The sequence below is a fragment of the Phycodurus eques genome, chromosome 5 (genome assembly GCF_024500275.1).
Source record: "Phycodurus eques isolate BA_2022a chromosome 5, UOR_Pequ_1.1, whole genome shotgun sequence".
NCBI classification, from domain to species: Eukaryota; Metazoa; Chordata; class Actinopteri; order Syngnathiformes; family Syngnathidae; genus Phycodurus; species Phycodurus eques.
In genome coordinates this window covers 32,604,049-32,631,532 of record NC_084529.1, presented here as the reverse complement: position 1 = coordinate 32,631,532, position 27,484 = coordinate 32,604,049, and the positions used below count along the sequence as shown (strand labels likewise).

At 48.2% G+C, this 27,484-nt stretch overlaps 2 protein-coding genes and 1 pseudogene across 12 annotated transcripts in view; all 3 read right to left on the bottom strand.

The window, feature by feature from the left end:
* phf21ab (PHD finger protein 21Ab) overlaps positions 1–5,326 on the bottom strand; it is a 56,877-nt gene extending 51,551 nt beyond the window's left edge. For 9 of the 11 annotated variants that reach the window (XM_061676440.1, XM_061676444.1, XM_061676447.1 and 6 more), the window contains exons 1-2: positions 4,813–5,326; positions 2,961–3,000 (exon numbers count right to left, since the gene is read on the bottom strand). The gene's annotated coding sequence lies outside the window, so the exon portion shown is untranslated. The remainder of the gene's footprint in view (positions 1–2,960; positions 3,001–4,812) is intronic. The other 2 variants (XM_061676448.1, XM_061676441.1) reach the window with 2 other exon arrangements.
* A 2,536-nt stretch (positions 5,327–7,862) lies between these two features.
* Positions 7,863–9,898, bottom strand: LOC133402583 (muscarinic acetylcholine receptor M4-like; annotated as a pseudogene).
* A 2,078-nt stretch (positions 9,899–11,976) lies between these two features.
* The window catches only part of ambra1b (autophagy/beclin-1 regulator 1b), a 28,155-nt gene continuing 12,647 nt past the window's right edge, over positions 11,977–27,484 (bottom strand). Inside the window, 15 exon segments of the mRNA XM_061676437.1 lie at positions 11,977–13,249; positions 19,947–20,054; positions 20,144–20,325; positions 20,413–20,514; positions 20,775–20,914; positions 23,691–23,845; positions 23,924–24,112; positions 24,292–24,402; positions 24,494–24,597; positions 24,670–24,750; positions 24,819–25,004; positions 25,069–25,155; positions 25,237–25,683; positions 25,685–26,643; positions 26,713–26,782. Of these exon segments, the coding sequence (XP_061532421.1) occupies positions 12,870–13,249; positions 19,947–20,054; positions 20,144–20,325; positions 20,413–20,514; positions 20,775–20,914; positions 23,691–23,845; positions 23,924–24,112; positions 24,292–24,402; positions 24,494–24,597; positions 24,670–24,750; positions 24,819–25,004; positions 25,069–25,155; positions 25,237–25,683; positions 25,685–26,643; positions 26,713–26,782 (3,301 nt within the window). The 3' untranslated portion in view covers positions 11,977–12,869.

The following is a 27,484-nucleotide window of genomic DNA, read 5'->3' as shown; positions in this document are numbered from 1 at the left end:
ACACCCCTGGGGTGCCATTATTTCAAGCCATGACTGTATAAAAAGATATGCTTTTGACATAGTCACATCGAGCCAGTGGCCACTCTCTTTTTTTGTTATACAGCTGATACTTGGCTGCTCGTCGTCGTCACTGTTCCGACCTCCCCATCGGCTTAAACGTACGCTTTGACGATGCCAAGTTCAGTTGGGTGCTCCTGTACGTCGAAAGCCTCCTCCTCCTCATATTCCAACACGTAGCTCGCCATTGCGTATAGTGTGTAGCGCGCTGTGTTTGTCAAATGTAACGTCACTTCTGGTAGCCCTTGTGGTGGATAGAGTAACCACACCCCGGCGTCGTGAGCTTCAGGTGTGTTCGGGGAGGGCTCAGTACGCATCATAAAAACCAAATTTTTAGCTAAACTATGGTAGTAAACTTGCTGGAAGTTATGTGCATGTAGTACATATATAAACAATGTGAATTTTAACTGACCCCATAGCATCTTTGTCATCTGACCTTTAATGAGCCCTTAACCACGCGGGAAGCGGTGGCTGGCAGACTAGGTTGCAGGCACTGCTGCAAATGAAGCACTTTTCATAAGCAGAAGTGCCGGCATTTTAAATATAAAAAAATCAGACGATCAGGCTCATTTTATCGTGGCAGCCAAAATCACGATCATGATTAAAATAAGATGAATAGTGCATCCATACAGAAGTGTTGTTTCTTCCTCTGTTTTGTTCGATCATTTGTGATCATGTGAGATTTCTGCCTTGGACAACTTGTTTCTAGATCAGCATTGGAACCAAATCTTTATCCGTGTGGTGTTCTGTATTGAGATTTTTAGAGCACACCACATACAATGTCTGAAACTGTTAAATGCCTGATTTTTCTATAGCTTTATGTGTAGGGTCTGTAGCATATAAAAAATCTTTTAAGGATTTGAAAAATCCTTGTGGACCAGCTCTTAAACATCCCATTTTTTGTTTTGTTTTTTTTATTCCTGAAAAGTGATGCTGATGGAGATGTGAGGTTTCCACGCGATGACAGAGAGATTATGATATTCCTACATAACTGGTCTATACTTAACTCTTCCATTTGAATAATAAAGCTAAACTGTTTTAACTCCTTCCTATTGAACAGTCACTTGTAATCTATATTGACACAGTATATAAATATTGACACAGTATGGGTATGTATATACAGTGGGTACGGAAAGTATTCCGACCCCCTTAAATTTTTCACTCTTTGTTATATTGCAGCCATTTGCTAAAATCACTTAAGTTCATTTTTTTCCTCATTAAATGTACACACAGCACCCATATTGACAGAAAAAAACTGAATTGTTGACATTATTGCAGCTTTATTAAAAAAGAAAAACTCAAATATCACACAGCCATAAGTATTCAGAACCATGGCTCAGTATTTAGTAGAAGCACCCTTTTGAGATAAAACAGCCTCATCACTCTTTTTGAGAATGATGCAACAGGTTTTTTAATACCTGGATTTGGGGATTCTCTGCCATTCCTCCTTGCAGATCCTCTCCAGTTCTGTCAGGTGGGATGGTGAATGTTGATGGCCAGCTATTTGCAGGTCTCTCCAGAGATGCTCAATTGGGTTTAAGTCAGGGCTCTGGCTGGGCCATTCAAGAACTGTCATGCAGTTGTTCTGAAACCACTCTGTTATTTTAGCTGTGTGCTTAGGGTCATTGTCTTGTTGGAAGGTGAACCTTCGTCCCAGTCTGAGGTCCTGAGAACTCTGGTGAAGGTTTTCGTCCAGGATATCCCTGTACTTGGCCGCATTCATCTTTCCTTCGATTGCAACCGGTCGTCCTGTCCCTGCATCTGAAAAACACCCCCACAGCATGATGCTGCCACCACCGTGCTGCACTGTTGGGACTGTATTGGACAGGCGATGAGCAGTGCCTGCTTTTCTCCGCAGATGCCGCTTAGAATTAAGGCCAAAAGGTTCTCTCTTGGTTTCATCAGACCAGAGAATCTTGTTTCTCACCATCTTGGAGTCCTTCAGGTGTTTTTTTTAGCTAACTCCATGCAGGCTTTCATGTGTCTTGCACTGAGGAGAGGCTTCCGTCGGGCCACTCTGCCATAAAGCCCCGACTGGTGGAGGGCTGCAGTGATGGTTGGCTTTATAGAACTTTCTCCCATCTCCGGGCTGCACCTCTGGAGCTCAGCCACAGTCATCTTTGGGTTCTTCTTTCCCTCTCTCACCAAGGCTATTCTCCCCCGATTGGTCAGTTTGGCCGGACGGCCAGCTATCGGAAGGGTTCTGGTCGTCCCAAACGTCTTTCATTTAAGGATTATGGAGGCCACTGTGATCTTAGGAACCTTGAGTGCAGCAGAAATTTGTTGTAACCTTGGCCAGGTCTGTGCCTTGCCACAACTCTGTCTCCGAGCCCTTCAGGCAGTTCCTTTGACCTCATGATTCTCATTTGCTCTAACATGCACTGTGAGCTCTAAGGTCTTATATAGGCAGGGGTGTGGCTTTCCTAAGCAAGTCCAATCAGTATAATCAAACACAGATTGACTCCAATGAAGGTGTAGAACCATCTCAAGGATGATCAGAAGAAATGGGCAGCAACTTAGTTAAATATATGAGTGTCACAGCAAAGGGTCTGAATACTCATGGCTATGTGATATTTTCTTTTTTAATAAATCTACAGACATTTCAACAATTTGGTTTTTTTTCTGTCAATATGGGGTGCTGTGTGTACATTGAGGGAAAAAAAATACTAAATGATTTTAGAAAATGGCTGCAAGATAACAAAGAGTGAAACATTTAAGGAGGTCTGAATAATTTCCGTACCCACTGTAGATGATTTGGTGTTGATTGTGTTCTTATGAAAATGTGAAAGTCTTATTTCACTTGATGTGCAAGGTTAGATAATTTCAACATGTTGGATGTAAATACAATGTATGAGCTAATTGAGTGTCATGCTAGCAATCGTCTGGAAGAAATGAAGACTCACCACCCAGCTGTGGGACTGGACTCCACCCCTCTGCCCTGCCCTGCACAACAAACGCATACGACGAATCAATAAACCATGAATTATCATCAATAATCACCAGCATGCACCGAAGACAGACATTAACTCGCTCAGTCAATCAGTCACTGATCAATATCTCCATCGCTTGATCCACAAGCCAAATCAATGAGTTCATTGATAAGAGAATGAAAGTTCAGTTAAAGAATTATAACCCAAAAAAATACTGTGCTCCAGTTTGGTTTGTAGATATTTTATTATATCTCGTCATCCACACCAATTTCATGAAGCGCTTTTAATTATGAACAGTATGATACAGTACAGTTTCTATCCATCCATTTTCTGTACCGCTTATCCTCACGCGGGTTTCGGGTGTGCCGGAGCCTATCCCAGCTATCTTCGGGCGAGAGACGGGGTACACCCTGAACCGATCGCCAGCCAATTGCAGGGCACATATAAACAAACAACCATTCGCACTCACATTCACACCTACAGGCAATTTAGAGTCTTCAATTAACCTACCATGCATGTTTTGGGGAAGTGGGAGGAAACCGGAGAAAACCCACGCCGTAGGCACGGGGAGAACATGCAAACTCCATACAGGCGGGGCCGGGATTTGAACCCCGGTCCTCAGAACTGTGAGGCAGATGTACTAACCAGAAAGTCACCGTGCCACCTACAATACAGTTGTACAATCAAATGAATACACATCTTGTTCAAAAATCACCCTTGGAAAGGCATCATTTGTGTACCGAAGTCCTATAACACCACCACATGGTGTCAATTTTGCCCACTCGCCACCCCCCCCCCCCCCCAAACGCCCTCGTTTCTGCACCATACAGTAACAGTAAAGGCTTTCCTTACCATTCCTTCCTATTCTTTTTATTTATTTTCTATTCAACTGACGAGCTACGGTGACGCCACCGCTAGATTCGCTGAGGCTCCCTTGACCTCAGCAACAAGATGAAGTTTACTCGACATAAAAAGTTGCACGTCACTCATTAAGTGTACGCACGTAAGCGCATATGAGCATAATATGCACATCCAGTCATCAAGGGGCAGTAGCCCCCCAACTCAGGTAAACTGAGGTAACTGTAGCCGGGCTGGGACGTCAATTCTGGGAATGTAGTGGACGAGATGCCGCCGCGGTTAAACAAGGTTTAAATGGAGGTTTCACTTTGTTCTCCAAGCACTTCAATAAATGTTTCATAAACGTCTTCTTCATTGCCGTCGGCCCGCTGGAGGCTCCAGCTCCCCTTCCGAACCGGCCCGGGCCGCCCGCCGCGACGTCCAGCATCGGTTCCGGCGGGCGCTCGAAATCGAACACGCTCCAAAAGGTCCAAAGTGACGCTAGCGAGTTCCCAGGCGCTGAATGTCGGAGAACAAGTGGATAATCACCTTAGCTCGCTCGCTAGCGCCCCGTTAGCCTGGCGAGCTAACGCGGCTAAGTTCCTGCAAAGATGAAGAAGAAGCGGCGAAGGTGAAGAGCGCAGGGGGAGGCCGGACGGACCACCCCCCGACACCCGCCCGAGAACACAAAGACCCAAAGACAGCCAAAGGGCAGCTCAAGGGACGGCTACTCTCGCTGGCCAGGGATGGCGAAGAGCCACCTTTGGCTGTCCAACTTGTGTCGGCCTCTTCTTAGTCGTCGTCCTCCTCCTCCGCAGCAATTACAACCAGAAGAAGCGGCAAAGAGGCAGCAAAGAGCGCAGCGAGGCCCCCGAAAGAGCTCGGAGGAAGGCCGCCGCACAAGGCGACGGGACGGGCGTCAATTCGGGGCGAGCGAGGACGACGACATTAAAGTTCGCGAATGAAAAGCAGCCCGACGTGCACTTACTCAGCAGCAGCAGCAGCAGCAGCAGTCCTCCTCCAGATGAATTAAATAGAGACGTCCAAGAAGCCCATCCACGATGAACAAGAGCCCACAAAGAGTACCGTTCGCTCCTTCCCACGCACCTTGACTTAGTTGCTCAATTTTGGACGTAGTTTGGCCAAATTGGTCTCAAAAGGGATAAACTGAAGCTACAAAACAAGAACTCTTGTTCAATCTCATTCAGCTCAGCCTGCGCACAACACAGATCCCTCCGCCGCGGAGCTACACGAAGGCCCAGCAAAACTACTTGTCCGCCTGCACAAAGCTTGTCGGGCCGCCGCCGGGTCAACGATTTCGCTGACGCCTGTTCCGAAAGTTTTTCCGATGGAGTCGATCGGCCGCGCCGGCCCGCTAAAGGACGTCTTCTTAAAGCGGACTAGATTTTTTTGTCGGTGTGGCGAATTTATTTCACTTTGCCTAAGGAACGGCGGTGCTGCGACTCCCATTGCCTAGGGAAAAGACCCGGATGTAAACTCAGTGAAACTCTACCAAGAGAAATTCCGCGTGCGCGCGCACGCAACACACGCGCATGCACACGTTCGCTCTCAGCCGCAGTGGCGTGCAAATTGGGCGGAAGGGGGCGGTGGCCCCCGGAATGGGAGGGTCATCCAAACAGTTTTGGGTGGTCATCAAAACCCTCAACCCCCGGCCCCCAACCCGCCCCCCACGGCAAAAAATGAATTTATGAACTGACTATAACTGATCAACTTGATTGTTTTTAGCAAATAATCATTAACTTGGAATTTTATGGCTTCATTGGAATTGGGGTTGTGCAATATTGATACAGTATGGGCTTATTATGTGCATATTTGACAATATTGATGACAGGTGGCGCTTATTGTGCGCATATTTGGACAATATTGATTACAGGATGTGCTTGTGTGCATACTTATACGAAATTGATGAGGATGTGCTTATTATGTGCATATTTGTACGATATTGATGTACACTCTACGATCGCCTGCGAACTGAAAGAAATCGTTGGAACGCGGATTGTCACGGGTACGTGAACATTTGGGGAGTTGTCGAGATTCCTGGAGCCAGTCACTTTAGTCATTACACAACTACAGCATTTATTATTATTTCACTCACTTTGTGATTCTTCCCACATTCCAGCAGGGGTCACTACAGCCTACCTTCCATTTTCTACAGCGCTTATTATCCTCCCTCATGAGGGTCGCCTCCAGGGTGAGCTTGAGTCTGTCCCAGGCTCCAGCTGACTTGGGCGAGAAGCGGGCGATGTACACCCCGGACTGGTCGCCAGCCAATTGCGGGAGAAAGTCCCTAATAACGATGATAGCTTAGATTTCTATAGCGCCTTCCAGTGTATATTACAAGGGGAAAGTCGTGGCCTCAAAATCTTGAGTTGAGCGCTGTACTGCATGTTGATGTTTCTAACCTGTTTTCAGTTCATTCCAGGAAGTGAAGCCATATGTGAGCTCCAGCAACGTGGACGCGTTCCACCACATAACCTCATCATCACAAGTATGATCTATTGCGAAGCAATAACAGGTTCCAGTGAGACAGACAAATGAACATAACCTTGTGAATGTGCGTGTGGCTGTGTGTAAGCAACGCAGATGATGGCGATGCCTTGTACACGTACCAAAACAGAACTATGCAAACCATAATAATAGTGGGATTAATGATGCAGTGCCACCCGAGGAATCAAAGGTCACGGGCATTCAATTTTGGTTTTCTGCCTCGCCGCTTCCATGCAGTGATTTCTCCAGATTCTCTGAACCTTTTGATATATTATGGACCGTAGATGATGAAATCCCTAAATTCCTTGCAATTGTACATTGAGGAACAGTCTTTAAACCGTTGGACTATTTTCTCACGCACTTGTTCCCAAAGAGGTGAACCTCGCCCCATCTTTGCTTGTGAATACCTGAGCAATTCAGGGAAGTTCCTTTTCTACCCAATCATGGCACCCACCGGTCCCCAATGAGCCTGTTCACCTGTGGGACGTTCCAAGCAGGTGTTTGATGAGCATTCCTCAACTTTCTCAGTCTTTTTTGCGACCTGTCCCAGCTTTTTTGGAACGTGTTGGAACCAGAAAATTCTAAGTTCATGATTATTTGCTAAAAACAATCAAGTTGATCAGTTTGAACATTAAATATCTTGTCTTTGTAGTGTATTCATTTAAATATAGGTTGAACATGATTTGCAAATCATTGTATTCTGTTTTTATGTTTAACACAACGTTCCAATTTCATTGGAATTGGGGTTGTACAAATGACTGTTGTAATGTTACTTGTGTTCTAATATCTAGACTGTCTCACTCTTGTTCTGCTGTGGTTTCATCCCGAGTCCCCTTGTCCACTCTGTCCCTCTGTCAGTCCCCTAAAACACTTTTCTGTTAAACCTGTTCTGTCCGTACATCTGATCCGTTTTATAATTAAAAACATTTAAAAATAAGCAGGGGGAGTATTTCAAACTCCCCTGCTGCACAACAAAACTGTTCCAGCACAAAGGCATACAGTTCCACCACTCTGCAAGGCCATGCAGCTGGACAGAACAGGTTTAATTTAACAAAACAAACAACAACCAAAAGATAGGACTGCTCTATAGCGGCAGGTGGCTCCACCGACGCCACAACAAGCAGCGGTTCGGTTGATAAAATGATCACGTGTGTGAGAGACATTTTGATCATGCCTAATAAACAAATTACACCAATTTTATTTTTCATAGCGCCAATTCACAACATATGTAATCGCAGGGAACTTTTCATATGGAGCAATCAGGTCTAGAAGCTCCGCACGCCAGGAAACCGACAGAAGCACACATGAACATTATTGAAAGACGTCATCGTTGAATCTCTGTTTCATTTACATTGTTCAGATAAAACAAATGTAAAAACAGACAACATGTATGACATCACATCCAAACACCAGACAACAACAACATGGATGAGGTCACATCAAAACAACAGAGCCGAGTGGGTGATATCCTTTCCTGCTGCTATGTTTGAAACAGCAGCTCAGGTCACAGCAGAGCTTCGCGACGTCGGCTCAGACGCGACGCTCATCTTCCGTGCCACTTGATGACCCCGTTGACCTTTTGACAGATGGGTCAGAGCGGTGGCGGCATCGCAGTAGATGGCCGAAGGTGGTCCTGAAGGTGGGGCTGCACAGGGTCCACGGCCTTGTTGATGTAAACCAGCCAGAGGCCTGCCTGCCACAGGAAGTCCGGGATGCGCACGTGACCAAAAGCGGTTACCAGTGCTATGGCGTTGCGCGGTCCCCGGGTGAGGATGAAGGTCAGCAGGATGGTAAGAATGGTGCGCGTCACCCTCCTCTCCCTGACCGCGACTTGACGTCGGGTGGAGGGGGCTCTGGAAAATGGTGCCGAGGAGGCGGACGCTGTGGCGAGTGGGGTGCGTTGTCGCTGTCTTTGCCGCTGCCGCCGTGAGACGGACGCGGCGATCCACTCTGATGAGTCGATTCCTGTGGACTCCGCTCTCTGACTTCTGAGTGTAGATCGGTTGTCGGTAGCCTCGCCTCGTCATTTGAAGAGGGGGTCTCGCAGGGAAGGACCGGACGTGCCGACCCGGTTCACAGGTAGGCGACGGCGCACGCTCAGCCGCCGACGTGTGGCGGCGGACACGTGTCCGTACAGGCCCACCGTGGCCAAGCTGGGCAGGAAGAAAGCGGGCAGGGTGGTCCCACAGGGCTGGCGATCAGCCGCGGGTAACACTCCAGTTCGGGGACCAGGCTCTCGCCCTGGCCCTCTGCCAGCACAGGATGGCGGGGGTCCACAGGGAGAAAGACAGCAGCCAGGCCAGTGCGATCATCAGGGCGGCCGTCTTGCCCGCCCGCCGCAGTGGGTAGGTGAGTGGCCAGGTCAGGCAGAAGAAGCGGTCCAAACTGATGAGCGGCAGGTTAGATGGCCTTGGCGCTCACAGCGTGGTCCACCAGCAGACACAGGTTGCAGAGGGCGGCCCCCGGCGGCCAGGAGCTGCACGCTGCGTACACGTTGACGGTGACGGGTCCCACCAGAAGGTCGGTGGTCAACAGGCTCAAGAGGAGGTAGTTGTTGACGGTAGGGAGGCGGCGGTTGACCACGGCGAACAGGTGGACCAGCGATTTGCCCAATACGGTGATGCCGCTCAGAGCAACGGTTATCGTGGTGACCAGAAGCGGCTGGGCAGCAGACTGACAGGAGGTGTTCAGCAGGAGGCGGGGTCAGGCGGAGGCATTTACATCTGATCCGTTTTCGATTTTCCTTCAAAACACACAAAACTTCAAAACACCATTCTGCCGATCGTACAAATAGGACTTTCCACCGTATTGTGAGAAGCGCTATTAGTAGCTAGTGGTGCCTTGAGAAAGATACGAGTTGTCCTTGGTCCTTGCATCACCATGCTCGTATGTCAAAACTCTCTTATCTCAAATCATTATCATCACCCATCAAAATGAACGGAAATACCATTCATCGCTTCCAGCCAGCTGTTCCCAAAAAAATAACCAATGTCATGGGTTGAAATTTGGAAAATAGCACTCAATATTACTGTACTTCATAAAAAAATATATAGTAATGACATAATTAAGTAGAATGTCAAGAATTAAACGTGCTTTTGCCACATTTTCGCTTCAATTCAATGCTTCTCCTTTTGGTGAGCACCCCTTGGCCACCCGGGGGCAGTATAATGCAACCATACGGATATGTATGGGGCAAGAGAAGATCTCACAACTCCATCCATCCATTTTCTGAGCCGCTTCTCCTCACTAGGGTCGCGGGTGTGCCGGAGCCTATCCCAGCTATCTTCGGGCGAGAGACGGGGTACAACCTGAACCGATCGCCAGCCATTTTCAGGGCACATACAAACAAACAACCATTCGCACTCGCAGTCACACCTACGGGCAATTTAGAGTCTCCAATTCATGCATGTTTTTTGGGGTTGTGGGAGGAAACCGGAGTGCCCGGAGAAAACCCACGCAGGCACGGAGAGAACATGCAAACTCCACACAGGTGGGGCGGGGGATTGAACCCCGGTCCTCAGAACTGTGAGGCTGAGGCTCGAACCAGTCGTCCACCGTGCCGCCATCTCACAACTCCTCAGCAGTAATACTTGTTCCGTGTCTTAAAGGGTTATAACCAGGGGTAGACTGGGGAAAAAATTCAGCCCTGGCATTTTCTGTCCAGACCAGCTCACTATATTATCAGCCGACAACACGTAGAAGTCCACAGATCTGGCTGCGCCTTCTCTCATACAGACTCCATCCATCCATCCATCCATCGCACCGCTTAAACTCACGCGGTTCACGGGTGTGTTGGAGCCTAACTCAGCTGACTTTGGGCAAGAGGCAGGGAACACCCTGAACGGGTCGCCAGCTAATCGCAGGGCAATCATTGACAACCATTCACACCTACGGACAATTTAATTTTCAATTAACCTACCACGCGTGTTTTTGGAATGTGGAAGAAAATTGGAGCACCTGCAGAAAACCCGCACTGGCATGGGGAGAACATGCAAACTCCACACAGGCAGGGTCCGGAGGCCAGATTTGTACCCATGACCTCAGAACTGTGAGGCACATGTGCTCTAACAGGCAGTACCTGCAAACTCCACACACTCCTCAGAACGGTGAGGCGGATGTGCCACCACCTAAAAAGACTGAATGTCGGACCCTACTCAGGGATTTTTGGTGAGTCAGTCTCAGGTTCGGCGCTATCGACCAACACATCCACTGTGTATGCGCTGCGAGGGCGTGACGACGGAAAGCCTGGGCGGGCCTTTGCGAAAGCGGCGTCGCTGTGGCATCTAAAAGGAGGGGCTGGCGGCGTGGTTTTAGCGTGCTAACAGCAATCCGCAGACATGGATGGAAGGCGAGATACTCCAGCGTGTTTTGGCAGCCCAGTTAAGCGGCATGTCTATGTGGCAGACACTTTGGTAGGGGCAACATTCACATCACGAGCTTGCTCATTTTGCAACTGATTGTGTTTTTTGTCAATGTCAAAGCATGTGCTGTTCATACAGAACAATTGACAAGGAGTCAGTTACTTTACCGATGAGAGGTTATTCCCAGTTCCCTTGTTGCGATTGTACGGCGTTGTGTGACATCATGTGCAGCACAATGCGCGACACAATGTGTGGATATCCTTGCTATTTTGGTTTTTGTGCCATCCACATGGAATGCGTTGACACGTTGCCCCTACTAGCTTAGCGTCGCTGTAGGCTCCAACCACTTCCGAATATAGGCGAGCTTGCAACAATTAAATGGAACAGACTTTGTTGTGAAAGTGATACGAGCGTGGTACTTGCCAAAGTGAAAGGCAGCAGCAAAATTCATATTCATTTACAATAAACATTTGTTTTTTGAGTGAAAATAATGTTTGGTTGGTTTTGTTCTCTAAAATTATCGTGCTTTTAAATTGAAATAAATATTTTATTTTTGAAAATATCAAGCGTTCTGTGAATGCACGTATGAAACTTAAGGGGTTCATTCAGCAACCAAAATGGACACAAACCACTGAGTTAAGCAGTAAACTTCAACTGGCAGTGGTAATAAACAGTTTGAAGCCTCTTTTGGAACAATTGCTCACGGATTCTACCAACCAAAGTGCTGCTTGTTAAGTGAGTCGAGTCACTGCCAGCACACAGCAAAAAAAATCAGCTTGTATCTCAGGTCACTCTCATCTCAAGGCCCCACTGTAGATCTTTTCTTATAGAAAGCGTAAAACAATCAACTGTCGACAAAAGCAACACAACAACAAACAAACAAAAGCATTAGCATGTGGAAAGGAGGGACTTCGTGACATGACTGCAAAATTGGACCAACAGCAAGTCTTGACTTACCACAAAGGAGCAGCGTCACCTCTGACAAGTCTTCAAGCAAGCATCTCACGCGTTCGCCTCACTTCAACGAGAGGTATGTCCTTCCTCACTCATCACCATCATCATCCACCTACGTCATTTTATTTTTTGCCCAGTAAAGATTGTCTGAATTCAATGTTTGCTTTTGATGAATAAAAAATATACATTAAGTCATGTCAGTAAATGTGACATTAAATGCACCAGTCTGTCATTCAATCCATCCATCTACTGTACATCATTTAATTCACCAGTCTAGTGTAGAAAAACAGAAATGATAGTTTAAAAATAAATAAATAAAAAAGCAGCAGTTGGAGTCTCAAAGTTCTTTAATGACATGACATCTAAAAGTCAGAGCAAAGAATGATGACAAACGGGATTGGGGGGGCCGGTAGTCAGCAGGGTGGAGGGGGGGCTGTGACTCCAGCGTTCAGTTCAGTGTTGACCAATCAAATTAAGCCAGGAGGAGCTTGCCCAGGTCACCAAACACCTCCTGTGACCTGACAATCACAAGCCACTGCACTTCTACAGGTCCATCACGCACCCAGCCGCGCACGCACGCACACAAAAGAGGAAGCAGAAACACGGCACCTGTACAGCCGACAGGAAACAATTCAAGTTTTATTTTGAAGGAGTTCAAGGGAGCGTGGCTTACACTCAAGTCCCTGCTAATTGGTAGTGAATGGCGCGACTTCGGTCGCCACGGTAACAAACCACAAGCTCGACATTCCCGACAAGGAGAATGTTTTCCACCAGCTCCCAAGCGGTCACAAAAAAAATTGCTGCTTCCTCTTTGTCTCCAATAAATTAAGCGAGCGAGCGGCTGCGTCACGCACACACATCGACTGTGACAACGGGAGGAGTTTCAGTCGTTACAAATGATTTACGGTGGGGTAGTCCCGCCTCCTCTCGCAAGTGGTCAAAGGTCACGTGGTACAAAACACACAAGTGCTAGTTAAAGCCAGCCGGCAGAGGAAGCCTCCACCACTCGGGGACGGGCACGCCGGCGACAGTCCGAGCGGCGGCTCGGCACCGGGCGGGTGCCGGCTGCCGCGCGTTCCGCTGGAGCCCTTTATGGTAGGAATGTTGGCGCGTCGGGGCCGCGACGCCACTGAAGGTTCGAAGGGTGGGGTGGGAGGTGAGGGCACTCGGGGTCCAAGCGGCCCCTTTCGCTCAGGTCTCACTCGGGCGGAGGGACCGCTCACTACCTGCTGTACGGGTCGCCGTGGAAACTGTTGTGAGGGGAGGGAGAGGAGGGGTCTGGTGGCGAGTCGTCATCCGTCCTCTCATCGCCAAAAACGTCGTCCGCGCCCCACGAGGGGGCCGGCGGGCGGTCGCGGCCGACGAAGACCGACCCTGAGGAGGAGGCGTCGGCAGCAACGGCCGTCCTGCCGGTCCTGGCGCCGGTCTGCGAGCCACGGTGGATCCGATGGCTGACGATGATGTTGTTGCCGAAGCCGCCCATGGACGCCATGGTGGTACTCTGCTCGCGCTGCACCACGGCCGTCATGCCACCTTCCGCGATCAGGCGCCGGATTCGAGCCAGTGGGTCTTCACCAGAATTTCCCCCCTCCGGAACCTCGTCTGGAACGTCGACAACGCATCACAAACACTTAACGGACACTTCCTGTCAATCGTCACGTCCTGTCAGCCTGGTTCCTACACATTTGAAATGTCAAAATCACTTTTTTTTTTTTATAAAGTTCTTGTTTAATAATTTGAGGGATTTCAGTTAATAGTGTACATTTGCACAATCAACATTGTCCCAGATTATCGCACCACTCGTCACTTTAAACCCCACACACTCCTTGAAGTCTCGGCGCCCTTTGCACGATGGTCATTGCACCGGACTATTGCAATATTAGTCATTCGAACTGCTCTAACTGCCAGAGGACTCTGCATGTTTTTGCACAATTGAAAAAAAAAATTATTCATAAAATTGTACCGGCATTACCAGATAACAAGCAACCCTTTATTGCTCAGTGACTGTTTTTTTGTCAATGTCTGTCTCCAAAGTTGTCGTACTAGAGCGGCTCCAACGACCGGAGACAAATTCCTTGTGTGTTTTTTGGACATACTTGGCAAATAAAAATGATTCTGATTCTGATTGTGGGATCAATAAATAAATTCTTGAATTGAATTCTTTATTGCAAACATAGGATGTGAGACGCATCTTCAAACAACAGAAGATTAACAAAGCGGCAGGACCGGACCATGTGTCCCCATCCTGCCTCAAAGTCTGCGCGGACCAGCTCGCTCCAGTCTTCACTCAGATCTTTAACAGATCTTTGGAAATGTGCGAAGTTCCATCCTGCTTCAAACGCTCCACCATCATTCCAGTCCCCAAGAAACCTGCAATCTCTAGTCTGAATGACTACAGGCCTGTCGCTTTGACATCTGTGGTCATGAAGTCCTTTGAACGTCTCGTGCTGGACCACCTCAAGAGTGTCACAGGTCCCCTGCTGGACCCCCTGCAGTTTGCCTACCAAGCGAACAGGTCTGCGGATGATGCAGTCAACATGGGACTGCACTTCATCCTAGAACACCTCGACAGTGCAGGGACCTACGCGAGGATCCTGTTCGTGGACTTCAGCTCAGCGTTCAACACCATCATCCCTGAACTCCTTTCAACCAAGCTTCTCCAGCTCAGCGTCTCACCTGCCATCTGCCAGTGGATTTACAGCTTCCTGACGGCCAGGACACAGCAGGGGAGCCTGGGGGAGGCCACCTCATCCACACGCTGCATCAGCACTGGGGCGCCCCAAGGTTGTGTCCTCTCTCCGCTGCTCTTCTCTCTCTACACGAACGACCGCACCTCAGCGAACCCGACTGTCAAGCTCCTGAAGTTTGCAGATGACACCACTGTCATCGGCCTCATCAAGGACGGTGACGAGTCTGCGTATCGACAGGAAGCGGAGCGGCTGGAGCTGTGGTGCGGGCGACACAACCTGGAGGTGAACACGCTCAAGACGGTAGAGATGATCGTGGACTTCAGGAGGCATCCTTCGCCACAGCTGCCCCTCACGTTGTCCAGCTGCCTTGTGTCAACCGTCGAGACCTTCAAGTTCCTGGGAATTACAATCTCTCAGGACCTGAAGTGGGCGAACAACATCAACTCCGTCCTCAAAAAGGCCCAGCAGAGGATGTACTTCCTGCGGCTTCTGAGAAAGCACGGCCTGCCACCGGAGCTGCTGAGACAGTTCTACACAGCGGTCATCGAATCGGTCCTGTGTTCTTCCATCACAGTCTGGTTTGGTGCCGTTACAAAAAAGGACAAACTCCGACTGCAACGGACAATCAAAACTGCTGAAAGGATTGTCGGTACCCCCCTACCCGCCATTGAGGACTTGCACGCTGCCAGAACTAAGACAAGGACGTGCAAAATCCTCTCGGACCGTCTGCACCCCGGTCACCGGCTCTTCCGGCTCCTTCCCTCAGGTAGGCGCTACCGATCAACGCAAACTAGAACTAGTAGACATTCCAACAGCTTCTTCCCTCTTGCGATCAACTTCTTAAACACCTAACCTATAATTCCATTACAATAAGCTGGCAATTTTTTGACTTGAGTTCGTTGTCACATTTCTGTGGGGCCAATTATGTATTACTCGTGCACTCACTGTAGTTGTCTCGCCATGCTGCACTATTTGCATATACTGGCCACTCATGCCAGAGTAGCATCTGCTCCATTTGCACACGGATTGAGGACTATCTGTAACATTTGCACAACCGACATTGTCCCAGATGATCGCACTACTCGTCACTTTAAACCGCATACGCTCCTTGAAGTCTCAGCGCCCTTTGCACGATGGTCATTGCACCGGACTATTGCGATATTAGTCGTTCGAACTGCTCTAAGTGCTAGAGGACTCTGCATCTTTTTGCACAATTGTTTTTTGTCAATGTCTTTATGTCCCCAAAGTGTTCTGTAAATTGACTGTTTGTTGTACTAGAGCGGCTCCAACTACCGGAGACAAATTCCTTGTGTGTTTTGGACATACTTGGCAAATAAAGATGATTCTGATTCTGATATTGCAAAAGTATAAAAGTAATAGAAAAAGCAACAAAACAAGATTTTAACAAAAAAATAAACATTCGAAAAGGAGTAGGAAGAAGTCAAAGGTATTTACTCCCACCCCCCTCTACTTCCTTAGAATCCTATAGAACAAGGGTGGCCAACCAGTCAGAGGCTGAAAGCCACAATTTTTTCAGCGTTACTGCAAAGAGCCACATCAGTCCAGCTGTCACTTTTTTCTCCCGTACGACGCCCCGAGCACACAAACTGCCCCCAGCCATTCCCCTCACTTGCTCGCGCACACGCAGAGAGCAGAAGTCACACATCAACACGATGATGACAAAATTTGCTTCCACAGCACAAAGACCACAGGCCAGTCCTTTTCGACAACGAATACTTGTGTACACAGTCTCACAAACAAACTCTTGGTTCAATGTTCAGTTCATGTCTACAAACAAAAATATAATAATTTACAATGTCTTTATTTCTCATACCATGCATGTTATTTAGTGGGACTTCTGGCATTGTGTGCCCTCATCAATCTTTTTCAAATCTGGTTTATTGTTGCCACTCGAACCAATTCCTTTACGTGTCTATTCCGGCTGGGTGTGTACTTTAATCAGAACAGCCGTGTGACATGCGCACATCGACGTAAACGTCACGTCATTTATCAAGAAGCAGGTCTTTCGTCTATTTAACACAGTAGTTGGGATTTGAATCCAAAAGCTGGTTTATTTTTAGCCTTGTCATGTGTCTTTTGACATAGTACTGTAAAAATCTGAGTGCCAATGAAGTTAATTAAATCTAAATTAATACGGTGCACCCTGTGGTCGTGAAAATACGGTATTTGTTATTTTTGTACCTCTTGTTTTATGAATTCTCTATTTAGTGTTTTTCTTTTTGCATGCATTCTGCAAACCCTCTGATATCCACTGATTATCTTTACAGTTGCTTTCTATCATATTGCTTAAGTGGACAATTTTTATAATATTCTAAATAACCTCACAGTACATCAGTGTCAGTTTCATTATATATATATATATATATATATATAATCCCCCCAATTTTGTTCAAGTAATTTGTTATTGAGTGATTCCATAGCTTCCACTGTCATAACCCTTCTGTACAGAGTTATCTTGCCTTGCTTGTTTTTGATCTAGTTAGAAGTAGTAACCCACTAACCCTAACCCTCCCCACAGGTTAAGAGTCTGGGTGTCATCCTCGACAGCACACACTGCTTCCAAGCCAAGGCCAAATTGGTCGCATATGCGACCTTGTTTTTCATCTTGTCGCATTTGCCCGAGTGAATTCCGATGAATTCCATGAGTTAAAAGCGACCCGCTGCAATATGATTGGCTGCCTGCTGCGACATACAGTCAATGATTGATTCTTTCAGTTAGGGGCACGCTATTATCAACAGCATCGTCGCGTACATGCGCACCACATAAGCGTGCAACAACGTACGCCGTTGTGTCTGGCCAGTGACGGCCACGTACGCATCCTGACGCTCGCCTGCAACTTATTCAGTTTAAATGGCAAGTGTGAGCCTTCAAATCATCTGGACGGCTGGTGAGCAGGCTAGCTAACCCGCACCTACCTCGTAAAGTCCCATAAACTGGTAAACTCCTCCTGCTCCAAATCACCCACAGCTTTTCTTTTTACACAAAGCATTATCAATGCTGCTACATTTGTCACCGGAATAAAACCAAAAGTTGTTTCCCGAGTGACATCTTGTATGATTGTCTTAATATTACGAGGGTGTGGGCGGGGGGTTGGGTGGTGGTAATACCATGAACTGCAAAGACTGCCTACTTAATTTGTGTATCGCTTTTCACTCATTATTACAAACACAGAGTCATCTGCAAATGTTTTAATAACTGTTGTGTAGCTAGCAAAGCTAACAAATCTATCAATCTGAACCCTGTTGATAGTATAGACATGAAGATACTGATTGTATAGGAAAACAAACCACCATAATTTCTCGTGTATAATGCGCATTTTTTTTACTGAACAACAACCATAATTAATTTCTTCATGGTTATGTTTTGTTTAATGATAATGCTTTTCTGACAGTTTAATTTGAATCCCATTAAAATAAAATTAAATGTCTTTCGCCTGGTCCTTCATGTTTTCTTAAAAGAATTGTACACATCTTACAAATTCTGCCTGGGTAATCAAACATGAGCACAACTGTGTGTTTTCTCATTTACTAAATAAAAGTAAGGCTGTGAATTTCAAAATAAGAGCAAGTAAATAAAATGAAAGTATTATGTGTTCAAATAAAGTGTTTAACTTCAGAATAATTCTTTGAAAAAAACTAACAAAATACAGATAATACTTCATGTTTTGATCATATGGGTAGAAGCAAGATCATGCATTGTAAAAATGCATTATACATAAGTAGAAAGGTTTTCCAGAATGTTGAGGTCAACTTTGGGGGTGCCCATTATAAATGGGTGTGCATTATACACAAGAAATTATGGTATTATGAAAATAAAGTGCAATAATTGCAGTAGTAATGATTTATCCATGTTGTTTGGGACTATGATTTTAAATTGCAAACATTGGTTTGTTTTGTTGGTAAATAATTTGCAAAATAGTGTGAATAATCATAAATGATACTTTCATGTCAATCATATGGTTGTGGTGATGCTCAAAATGAAGTAACTTTTGCCAGGGGAAGAGGGTTAGGAGCCCTCACTCGAAGAACTGGCCCCTCTGAGTCCAACAAATGTTCAAATAAAAACAAAGTCTGTTTTTTAAATCGAATTTACCCGTTTTTTTTTGTTACTGCTTGTGGCCAACAAACTTCTTGTTCATAGTAATACATTTTGCAAATATATCTGGAGTCACAGTCAATGGAAACTATGGTATGCCGTGGTGAATCTGTACCTCCTCAAAAAACGGTGCAAGAAAATCATGTGCTACTAGTGCAAAAGTTAGTGGAGAGCCCTGCAAGCACACACAAATAACATCACCGGGTCTGCATACTTTAATTTAGGAAACATCAATGGCCTCTGTCCATCCCTCAACACTGCTGCTGTCCTTGTCACTGCCCGCCTGGATTATTGCAACTCTCTCCTGTTTGGTTTCCCCCACGTCACTGCAAAAACTCCATCTTCTCCACTGCCGCCGCCCGTATTATCACAAGGACCCCTCCACATCACTCCAGCCCTGCAACAGCGCCACTGGCTCCCTGTCCAATACCGCATCCAACCCAAAATACTGACCTGCACCTTGGAGGCCATCAATAACCCGCCCCGCTATACCTTGCTGACCTCCTTCACGTCGCCGCCCCCTCCCGTTCGCACAGATCTTCGTCCTCCATCCACCTCACCGTCCCTTCTGCCCGTCCGTCCGCCATGGGGGACAGAGCCTTCGGTCGCTCCGCCGCCCCCCACCCCACTCCCTTGTCTTTGGAGCTCTCTACCACCTGACCTCCCAAACACACTCATTGACCTTCTTCAAATCCAAACTCAAGACACACGGTTTCCGGACTACCTAGTCACTTTAACATTTCCCATATAATTTGCCATTTTAACTGATGTTGTACACATTTGTATTGTATAGCTTGATGAACTGTCTGTACTGTGACAATGAGTGGCTTGAAAGATACCTTTTCTTTCCAATATTCCAGTTACTATTTCATTTGAAAATATATCATCAATTAAAGTTGCAATATGATTTGTGACTCTGCCGGGTCAGATAATTCTGGGATGTAAGCCAATAGTGTATCGTGTACTAAAGCGCCTCAAAACGTAAATCCTTGTTTTGTTTCTAAATACATTAAATAGATATGAAAATAAGTGCTGAAAACGTGCAAAGACAGAACGATACTCTACTGAGTTGTTGAGATATGGCTTTAAAACTCTTATTCACCTTCTAAATGTTCCTGGATTTGTGGGCGTGGCTGAAAACTATCCTCGGGACGTCAAAACGTTTGGAGGTATACTTACCGTCCCCCTCACCCACTTCCTCATTCACAATGGGTCAACCAGTATAGCATGCAGTTAGCCATCAAACTATGCCAGAAAATCGAAAAAATACATATTTCTGAAGTGCAATGTGTTTGGTTTTATTTGGGCTAACATGTCTCTGCCGTCTGGCCACCTGCGTGTTGTGTTGCGAGGCAGCAGCGAGCCACATATGATCCGCCAGCCGTTACAGCACACGGCGGGGGTCCCGCACAACGGCAAAGTGCTTTCAGCCACTCGCGTCGGAGGTGAGGAAGAGAAGGGGGGGATTTGGCAGACTTGCGGCGTGGCGTACCTTGTGGCGTACCTGCGTTGGCCGTGAACGCCGCCAAGGATTGGCCGTGGCCGTCGTCCGGACCTCCCGTGTTCTGAGACTCAAGGTGGCTGGCATGCGGTGGCGGGCCTAAGCAAAGAAACATGAAGGAACGCAGCTCTGTGAAAAGGTAAAGTGCGAGGAGTACACACGCACGCGCACAGAGGACATTTCTGTACCAGCTTGCGGCCGGGAGGCGCCTGGCTCGGAAAGCTCTGTTTGGGTCTCGGCGTTCTGCAGCTGGACCGCTGGCGTCTGCGTTCCTTGCGACGTCACGGAAGGGGCGGGGTTTCTGGGCTGAAGACCGATGGCGTTCATTAGGCCCATGTCCCGGTCCAGCCTCCACCCCGAGCGACTGGGCCTGAACGAGAACGCAGTACATTGACGGCGCGCGTCCCTCCACCAAGGAAGCACGTGCGGCTCCATGGCGGATCTGGGTCGTACTCACCCAGGTCGGTCGGAACTGCGGGTGCGGCCTCCGCCGTTGTTGACTGAGAACAAAGGTTCTGTGCCGGACTCGACTGGACTTTCGCCATCGCTGCGGTAGAACCTTAACATGCGCAAACAGAACACGCGTGTTAATTGACGCGCATGCAGGAAGCGGGGGCCCAACCTCATTAACCCTAACGGAACAAATGGAAGGTTTGGAACCAGCAGACTTCATGTTGCCAGGGACCATTAAGATAATCATATCGAGTCACTCATGCGTCCACTTTATTAGGAACACATGACCCGGACCCAATGTGTTCAAACTCTCATCCAATCTTCTGCGTGAGTCAAAGAGGAAGTGACATTGGCAGGCTGACTCACACAGGGCGACAGATGACCAGGTCCCCCTTGTTGGTTCCGTACGCCAGACCCATCCCGGGATCGGGAAGCCAGCGAGCAGAGTTGATGCTGACGTGGCGCCGCTGGTCTGGCGCCATGGGGTAAACCACGTTGAAGACCATCTGGAAGACACCAAGCCCAAACTCTTGTTAGAAGTGGCACGCCACATCCAAACAGGAAGTGTGCGTTTCCACAGTGACTGAGAAACAAACAAACGCCGTCCTCTCCAGTCTCCATTGGAATTGGAATTCCTTGTGACAACAGTACCTGCTAATTCCAGGTCTTTTTGAAGCTCTCCACAGGTGGGCCTTGGCTCTTGGACAACTCTTCTGATTATTGCACTCCTCTGTCACAAATTTTGCAGGGAGCACCTGATCAAGGCAAATCTATGCCGATATGATTGGCTTTCCACTTACGTATCATGGCCCCAACCGTGCTCACTGGAACGTTCAGAAGCTTAGATATGTGCCTGTAACCAGTGCCATCGTTATGTTTTGCAACAATTAGTTTGCGATGGTCTTGAGACAGCACTCTGCTCTTACCCATCATGAGATGTGTCTTGACTCACACCTTGGCAATGAGACCTTTTTGTAGGCCATCAAATAGGATTGAACCAGCTGATATTCATTTGCACTCACAAGAGGTTGGATTGCTGTATGATTATTGATAGATTTTTGGTGTTGTCTTGGCTTTCCATGCCTTTTTGCACCACCCTTTGTTAAATACTTCTTCCCTGTGTCATTTCACATTTGTAGACAACTTAATTTCTGAGCTATTTTGTTCTACTTTCTTTGCATGTATGAATTTCATGGGTTGTTCCCAACGTCTGGTGAAATCTTCAGGTCAATAGCACCTTCGGAAGTATAATTAGTGAGAAAAATGGTGACGATACTTGTCAGAAGTGTAGCTTCGCTGCCATGGAAGCAATTATTAGTGGCTTATGCTCCACTGACACTGGAGTGGCTTGGTAGCTGTGGGGGAGGCGTATAATAGCGTGTAGCCGTACACCAAGCATTCCATGGTAGTACCCAAACAGCGGAAAGCATGAAGGTTGGGCAACTTTTCAATATAGACGTGCTGTTTGTTTTTACAATATAGCGTTTATTTCATCAAATACATGAATGAAATTTTTACTGGCCAGCGTCTGAAGAGTCATGGTGGCCCAACACAGCACTGTGTTGGCTGCCGGAATGAGTCAGTATTCAATGATTTCCGTAACAAAATACGGACAATCCGTAACCCCTGGCAGCTCTGCCTCCAGTGGTTACGGAAAGTATTCAGATGCCCTTAAATTTTTCACTCTGTTATATTGCAGCCATTTGCTAAAATCATTTCAGGAAAAATTTTCCTCATTAATGTACACACACCACCCCATATTGACAGAAAAAAAAGATTGACATTTTTGCAGATTTATTAAAAAAGAAAAACTGAAATATCACACAGCCATAAGTATTCAGGACCTTTGCTGTGACACTCATTTAACTCTGGTGCTGTTCATTTCTTCTGATCATCCTTGAGATGGTTCTACACCTTCACTGGAGTCCAGCTCTGTTTGATTATACTGATTGGACTTGATTAGGAAAGCCACACCCCTGTCTATATAAGACCTTACAGCTCACAGTGCATGTCAGAGCAATTGAGAATCATGAGGTCAAAGGAACTGCCTGAAGAGCCCAGAGACAGAATTGTGGCAAGGCACAGATCTGGCCATCGTTACAAAAAGACATTCTGCTGCACTTAAGGTTCCTAAGAGCACAGTGGCCTCCATAATCCTTAAATGGAAGATGTTTGGGACGACCAGAACCCTTCCTTGAGCTGGCCGTCCGGCTAAACTGAGCAATTGGGGGAGAAGAGCCTTGGTGAGAGAGGGAAAGAAGAACCCAAAGATCACTGTGGCTGAGGTCCAGCGATGCAGTCGGGAGATGGGAGAAAGTTCTAGTAAGTCAACCATCACTGCAGCCCTCCACCAGTCGGGGCTTTATGGCAGAGTGGCCGGATGGAAGCCTTTCCTCGGTGCAAGACACATGAAAGCCCGCATGGAGAGGAAACACCTGAAGGACTACAAGTGGTGAGAAATAAGATTCTCTGGTCTTATGAGACCAAGATAGAACTTTTTGGCTTAATTCTAAGCGGTGTGTGTGGAGAAAACCAAGTACTCCCCAAATCCAGGTGTGAAAAACTTGTTGCATCATGCCCAAGAAGACTCTTGACTGTATTAGCTCAAAAGGGTGCTTCTACTAAATACTGAGCAAAGGGTCTGAATACTTACGGCTGTGTGATATTTCAGTTTTTCTTTTTTAATAAAGCTGCAAAAATTTCAACAATTAAATGTTTTTTCTGTCAATTTGGGGTGATGTGTGTACATTGAGGAAAAAAATTTACCTAAATGATTTTAGCAAATGGCTGCAATACAACAAAGAGGGGGTCTGAATACTCTCCGTACCCACTCTATATACATATAGGTGCAGAAGCGAATTTGCCAAACATTTTGTTTTTTTAACCTTTCGGACAAATGCTTTCTAAATTTGCGAACAATCCTATGTCAGTTTAAGTAGTATTGGTTTGATACAGACACTTTCAGGCTGTGACTCAGTAGGTAGAGCAGGTCGTCCAGTGACCGAAGGGTAGCTAGTTCGGATCCTGGCTCTGACTGTCCGCATGTCAAATTGTTCTTGGCCAAGACACTGAACCCTAAAATGGCGTGGAAGCACTTCAGCAACATTCACTTTTTTTTTCTTTTTCTTTTCGGCAGCACAGAAGTAGGTCAGGTTTTGTCGAAAAAATTCATACGCCAGATTTACGGCACTACACCGGAGAACTTTAAGCCATGCTGTTGGAACAGTCAATTTCCTTTGTTGCTGAATAAAGTGTCTGTCTGTGTGCTCGCATGGTGCTCACCCTGATTGAGGTCTCTCCTCCGTGAGGCTGCTGCAGCCGGAACACTTGCGCCACCATGTGGTCGGTGGTGGGATGCAGCAGGATCCTGCGAGAGGCCAGGCCCACCATCACGTAGCAGCCCAGCGGTGACAAGCTAACGGAAATGGCATTTGGACCTTGGGGAGGACAGGGTGGGAGTTAGAGGCTTTGAAGTGGGGATGAGGATGGAAATGACCAAGAGGGTTGTTTGCTACCAAATCTTTTGGTGTAGAGCATCTCCCCAAGGTTGTGGGCTGCCAGCGAGAAGATGGCCAGGATTCCCTCGTCGGGAAAACCGCGCTGACTACTGGGAACGAAGACGGCCAGCAGTTGCCCGTCGGCCGAGATGTCGCAGCTGGCGTCATTGTAAATCTTACAGTTTGGCACCAGGACGTTGATGGAGGCTGTGCAGAAAACGTGGGCATCACTTCAACAAGAAGACATTGCACCGCCTCCTAGCAAAACAGCTCACAACAATGGTGGACATTGTCCAAACTTGGCACTAGCAGATTACCTAGCAGCTGCCAACTAATGTTCCAACTGTTCGCTTTGTGTAGTTTGTTTGTGTAAAGGACTCTGATACCGTTGCTGATCTCGGGCAGGTCAAACTTGGTGAAGTCCCACCACTGCAGGCGGTAAGTCGTATTAGCGATGTTGCTAGCCACCGCAGACTGGCCGTCGCCGATGGACGCACCTGAAGGGGGACCCAGAGAGCCAGAAGACGGCAAATAAGTATTCTTACATCATCTCTGCAATCGGGTCCCGTTTGAGGGTTGCGGTCTTACCGGCCAGCACCCTGTTGACGGACGAGTGCGTGGCCAAGCCCGGCTGGCCTCTCTCGTGGTGGAAGATTCCCGCGTATGGCAGGTACTCTGGAAGATGGAAGCGCCTGCGGGAGGACAAGAACGGGCCGTGAACACTCATCAATACTCGGCCAGACTGGCGCGTGCCACAAACTCACCTTGGCACGAAGCGACCCAATGACGGCGCTGACATCCTTGCGTTTCGGGGCGCCCTGTGCCGGGCTCGCTCGCTGTTATCGCTGAAATATGACAACAGCGTCATTAGCTAACGCCAACCGCACCCACACCCGCACAAGAGCGGACTCACTCCAGCTCATCAAAGTCCACGTCAGTGTTGTCCATGGAGCTTGAGGCGTTACCGGCCGGCCCGTCAGAAGATGAAGACATGGCCCGCAGGCGGTTCTGCTGGTAGCGAGGAGATCGCTGACGAATGCTGTCTCGTCTGGACAAATACTGGATCATCCTCTGGGCGTAGTACGCTGCGGGAGACAGTCTGGACACAGGTACGCATGTCAACATACCTCGCTCATCTGCGAGCTCATCTCTATTGAGTTTACCTGGCCGGGTCTGGATAGATGGGATGGTCCCGAGATCCGGTCACATCATAGCGAGACAAAGACATGAGAGAAGACTCCAGAAGCCTCCTGAGAGGCAGAAAAGAAGGCAGGGCAATTGCAATGATTTTCAGCATGACAAAAAGGTGGCGCGGTGCCAGCCCCTAATACCTTCTGAGGTAGTCCTCGTCCACGGGCGCGGGATCCACAAGCATTTCCTGGTTTAAGGCCTCGGGGGGCTCAGGGGCCCGGGTCGCAGTGGACTGGCGGTATACCCTCTCCCACTGGGCCGTGTCTTGGTTGTACACCAAACCCACCGTTTGCTCAGTATGCTGGGCGGCGGACGACACCAGAGGGAAGACCGCCTCACCCGCGACGGTCACGGGTCGCTGCTCGCTCTCAAGAGACCCCCTGGCGGTCTGGACTGGACCGTCGGGCACAAGAGAGGGCGAGGACAATGAGGTGGAGGGGGGCTGCAGGGCGGAGGAGGTGGACGACATCTGGGTGGTGCGCTCCCAGCGCTGAGAGTCGTGATTGAAGGTCAGCAGATTGTGACACGCACGGCAGCGGTTCAGGTGCCCGCGAGAGCCCCCAGAAGGGGCGCTGGGGTCTGGGGGCTGGGGTGCGGACGGGGGGGGGCGGGGGCTGGTAATGAATGATTGTGGGGGTGGGAGACAAGGAGGACAAGGAGGGTCCGACTCTGTCCGAGCCTACATTGTTATTCAGCAGCTCTTGGTTCTGTTCCTGGCCGCTTTGGCCACCCCCTTGAGGAGTCTCCAGGTCCTGCGTGCGCTCAAACTCTTGGAAGTAGCGGCTCAGGTTGCACTGCAACACGTTCCGGAAGGAGGCGGGGTTGCTGCGGGAGCTGTCCCAGAACGGGTGGTGCCCGCTGCTGGTATTGGACCCGTCCCCTTGCTGGGGGAAGCCGCGCCCGTCGGTGGCTGAGGTGTACACCGGAGAGTGAGAGGAGCCGTCCTGCTGACGCAACACCGCCAGGAGGCTGAGCGAGGACGACGACGAAGTCCTTGGCGGCAGCACATTGGGTCCCGTACCCCCCTCCCTCATACTCAGCAAGCTACGTGTCCAGTCGGGCCCTGGACTGGAGGCGGGGTTAGACTCCACGCCGCTGCCGTAGTAGAGCGATGTGAAGGCTGAGGGGCGGGGCTCCGAGGGCTGGCGGGGCTCTGTGCGGGCTGCGGAGGAGGAGGACGCCGGGACCTGCAGGGGCTCGGATGGCGCCCCGGCGGAAGCGGCGCCTGGCAGGGACAGGCCACGATTGGCCGAGCAGTGATTGCACATGCACGCCATGCCCAGGAAACGGGTGCAGCCCACGAAGGATAGCCCACGCTCCGTGTTGACAAAGTGGCCCAGGGGTGCGGCGGGTGTTTCCGCCGTGTCGGCGAGGGGACGCACCTGCTCCCCTGCACTTTGCGCACCGGGAGAGCGGGACGACAGGATGTGCAGGAAGTTGTGCAGGATGGGCGTGCGGCGAACGGGCTGAGGCAAGAAGGAGCGCTGACGGAAGTGAGGGTGAGGCAGCTCCACGCTGTCCATGGGAACATCCGCGTCGTCCTCGCTCTGAAACACACAAATGTTGGCGCTGGCCGGTAGCTCACACCCCAAAATAAACCCCAGTCAGGAACTCACATGTTGATTGGATGACGGATTCACGATGGCCGTCAAAAGGTTGTGACCCAGCGGGTCAAACCTTACCAACCTGAGGAACACACAATTTCAAAAATAGGGTCTATGTACTTAATCGAGTCACTCAAACCCAGCGCGGTCAAGGTGCTCAGTGGTGTCTGGAGCCAACATGGCCGACAACATTGTGCTGCTTGATGTGCTACATAACAGGAAGTGTGTGTGAACAGCTTCCTGCACAAGAAAAAAAGCCAGCAAAAGACAAGTGTAATGGGTCCGACAGGTTGTGATTGAACACGACTCATTACATGCACTGTAAATATTTATCATATTTCTCGTGAAAACATTTTACTGAACTTATTTTAAGGCAGATGACTTTTTTCTAAATTTTCAATAAGACAAAAACACTTAAGATACATGATCTTATTGTAAGAATCATATTAAGTCAATTCATACTAGTTCCACTGACAGAATTTTTCACTTATTTTAGGGACAAAATGTCCTGTTTTAAGCAGTGCTGTTTTCGTTGACGAATAAATTATATTGTTAAAGCCCCTTTTTTCATGACGACAACGTGACGGTGACAAGCAAAACAAGGCTCTTTGATGACCAAAACGAGACGAGATGTGTGCGAGGTTTTGTTGGCGAGTCGACGAAAATGTTAGTGGGTGGTCTTTCAAATGTTTGGCTTTTTAAAAAAAAAGTTATTTATTTATTTATTAAAATCTGATGGCCGATAAGCGAGCCATTTAAAACTGGGTTATTTTGGCTCTGATAC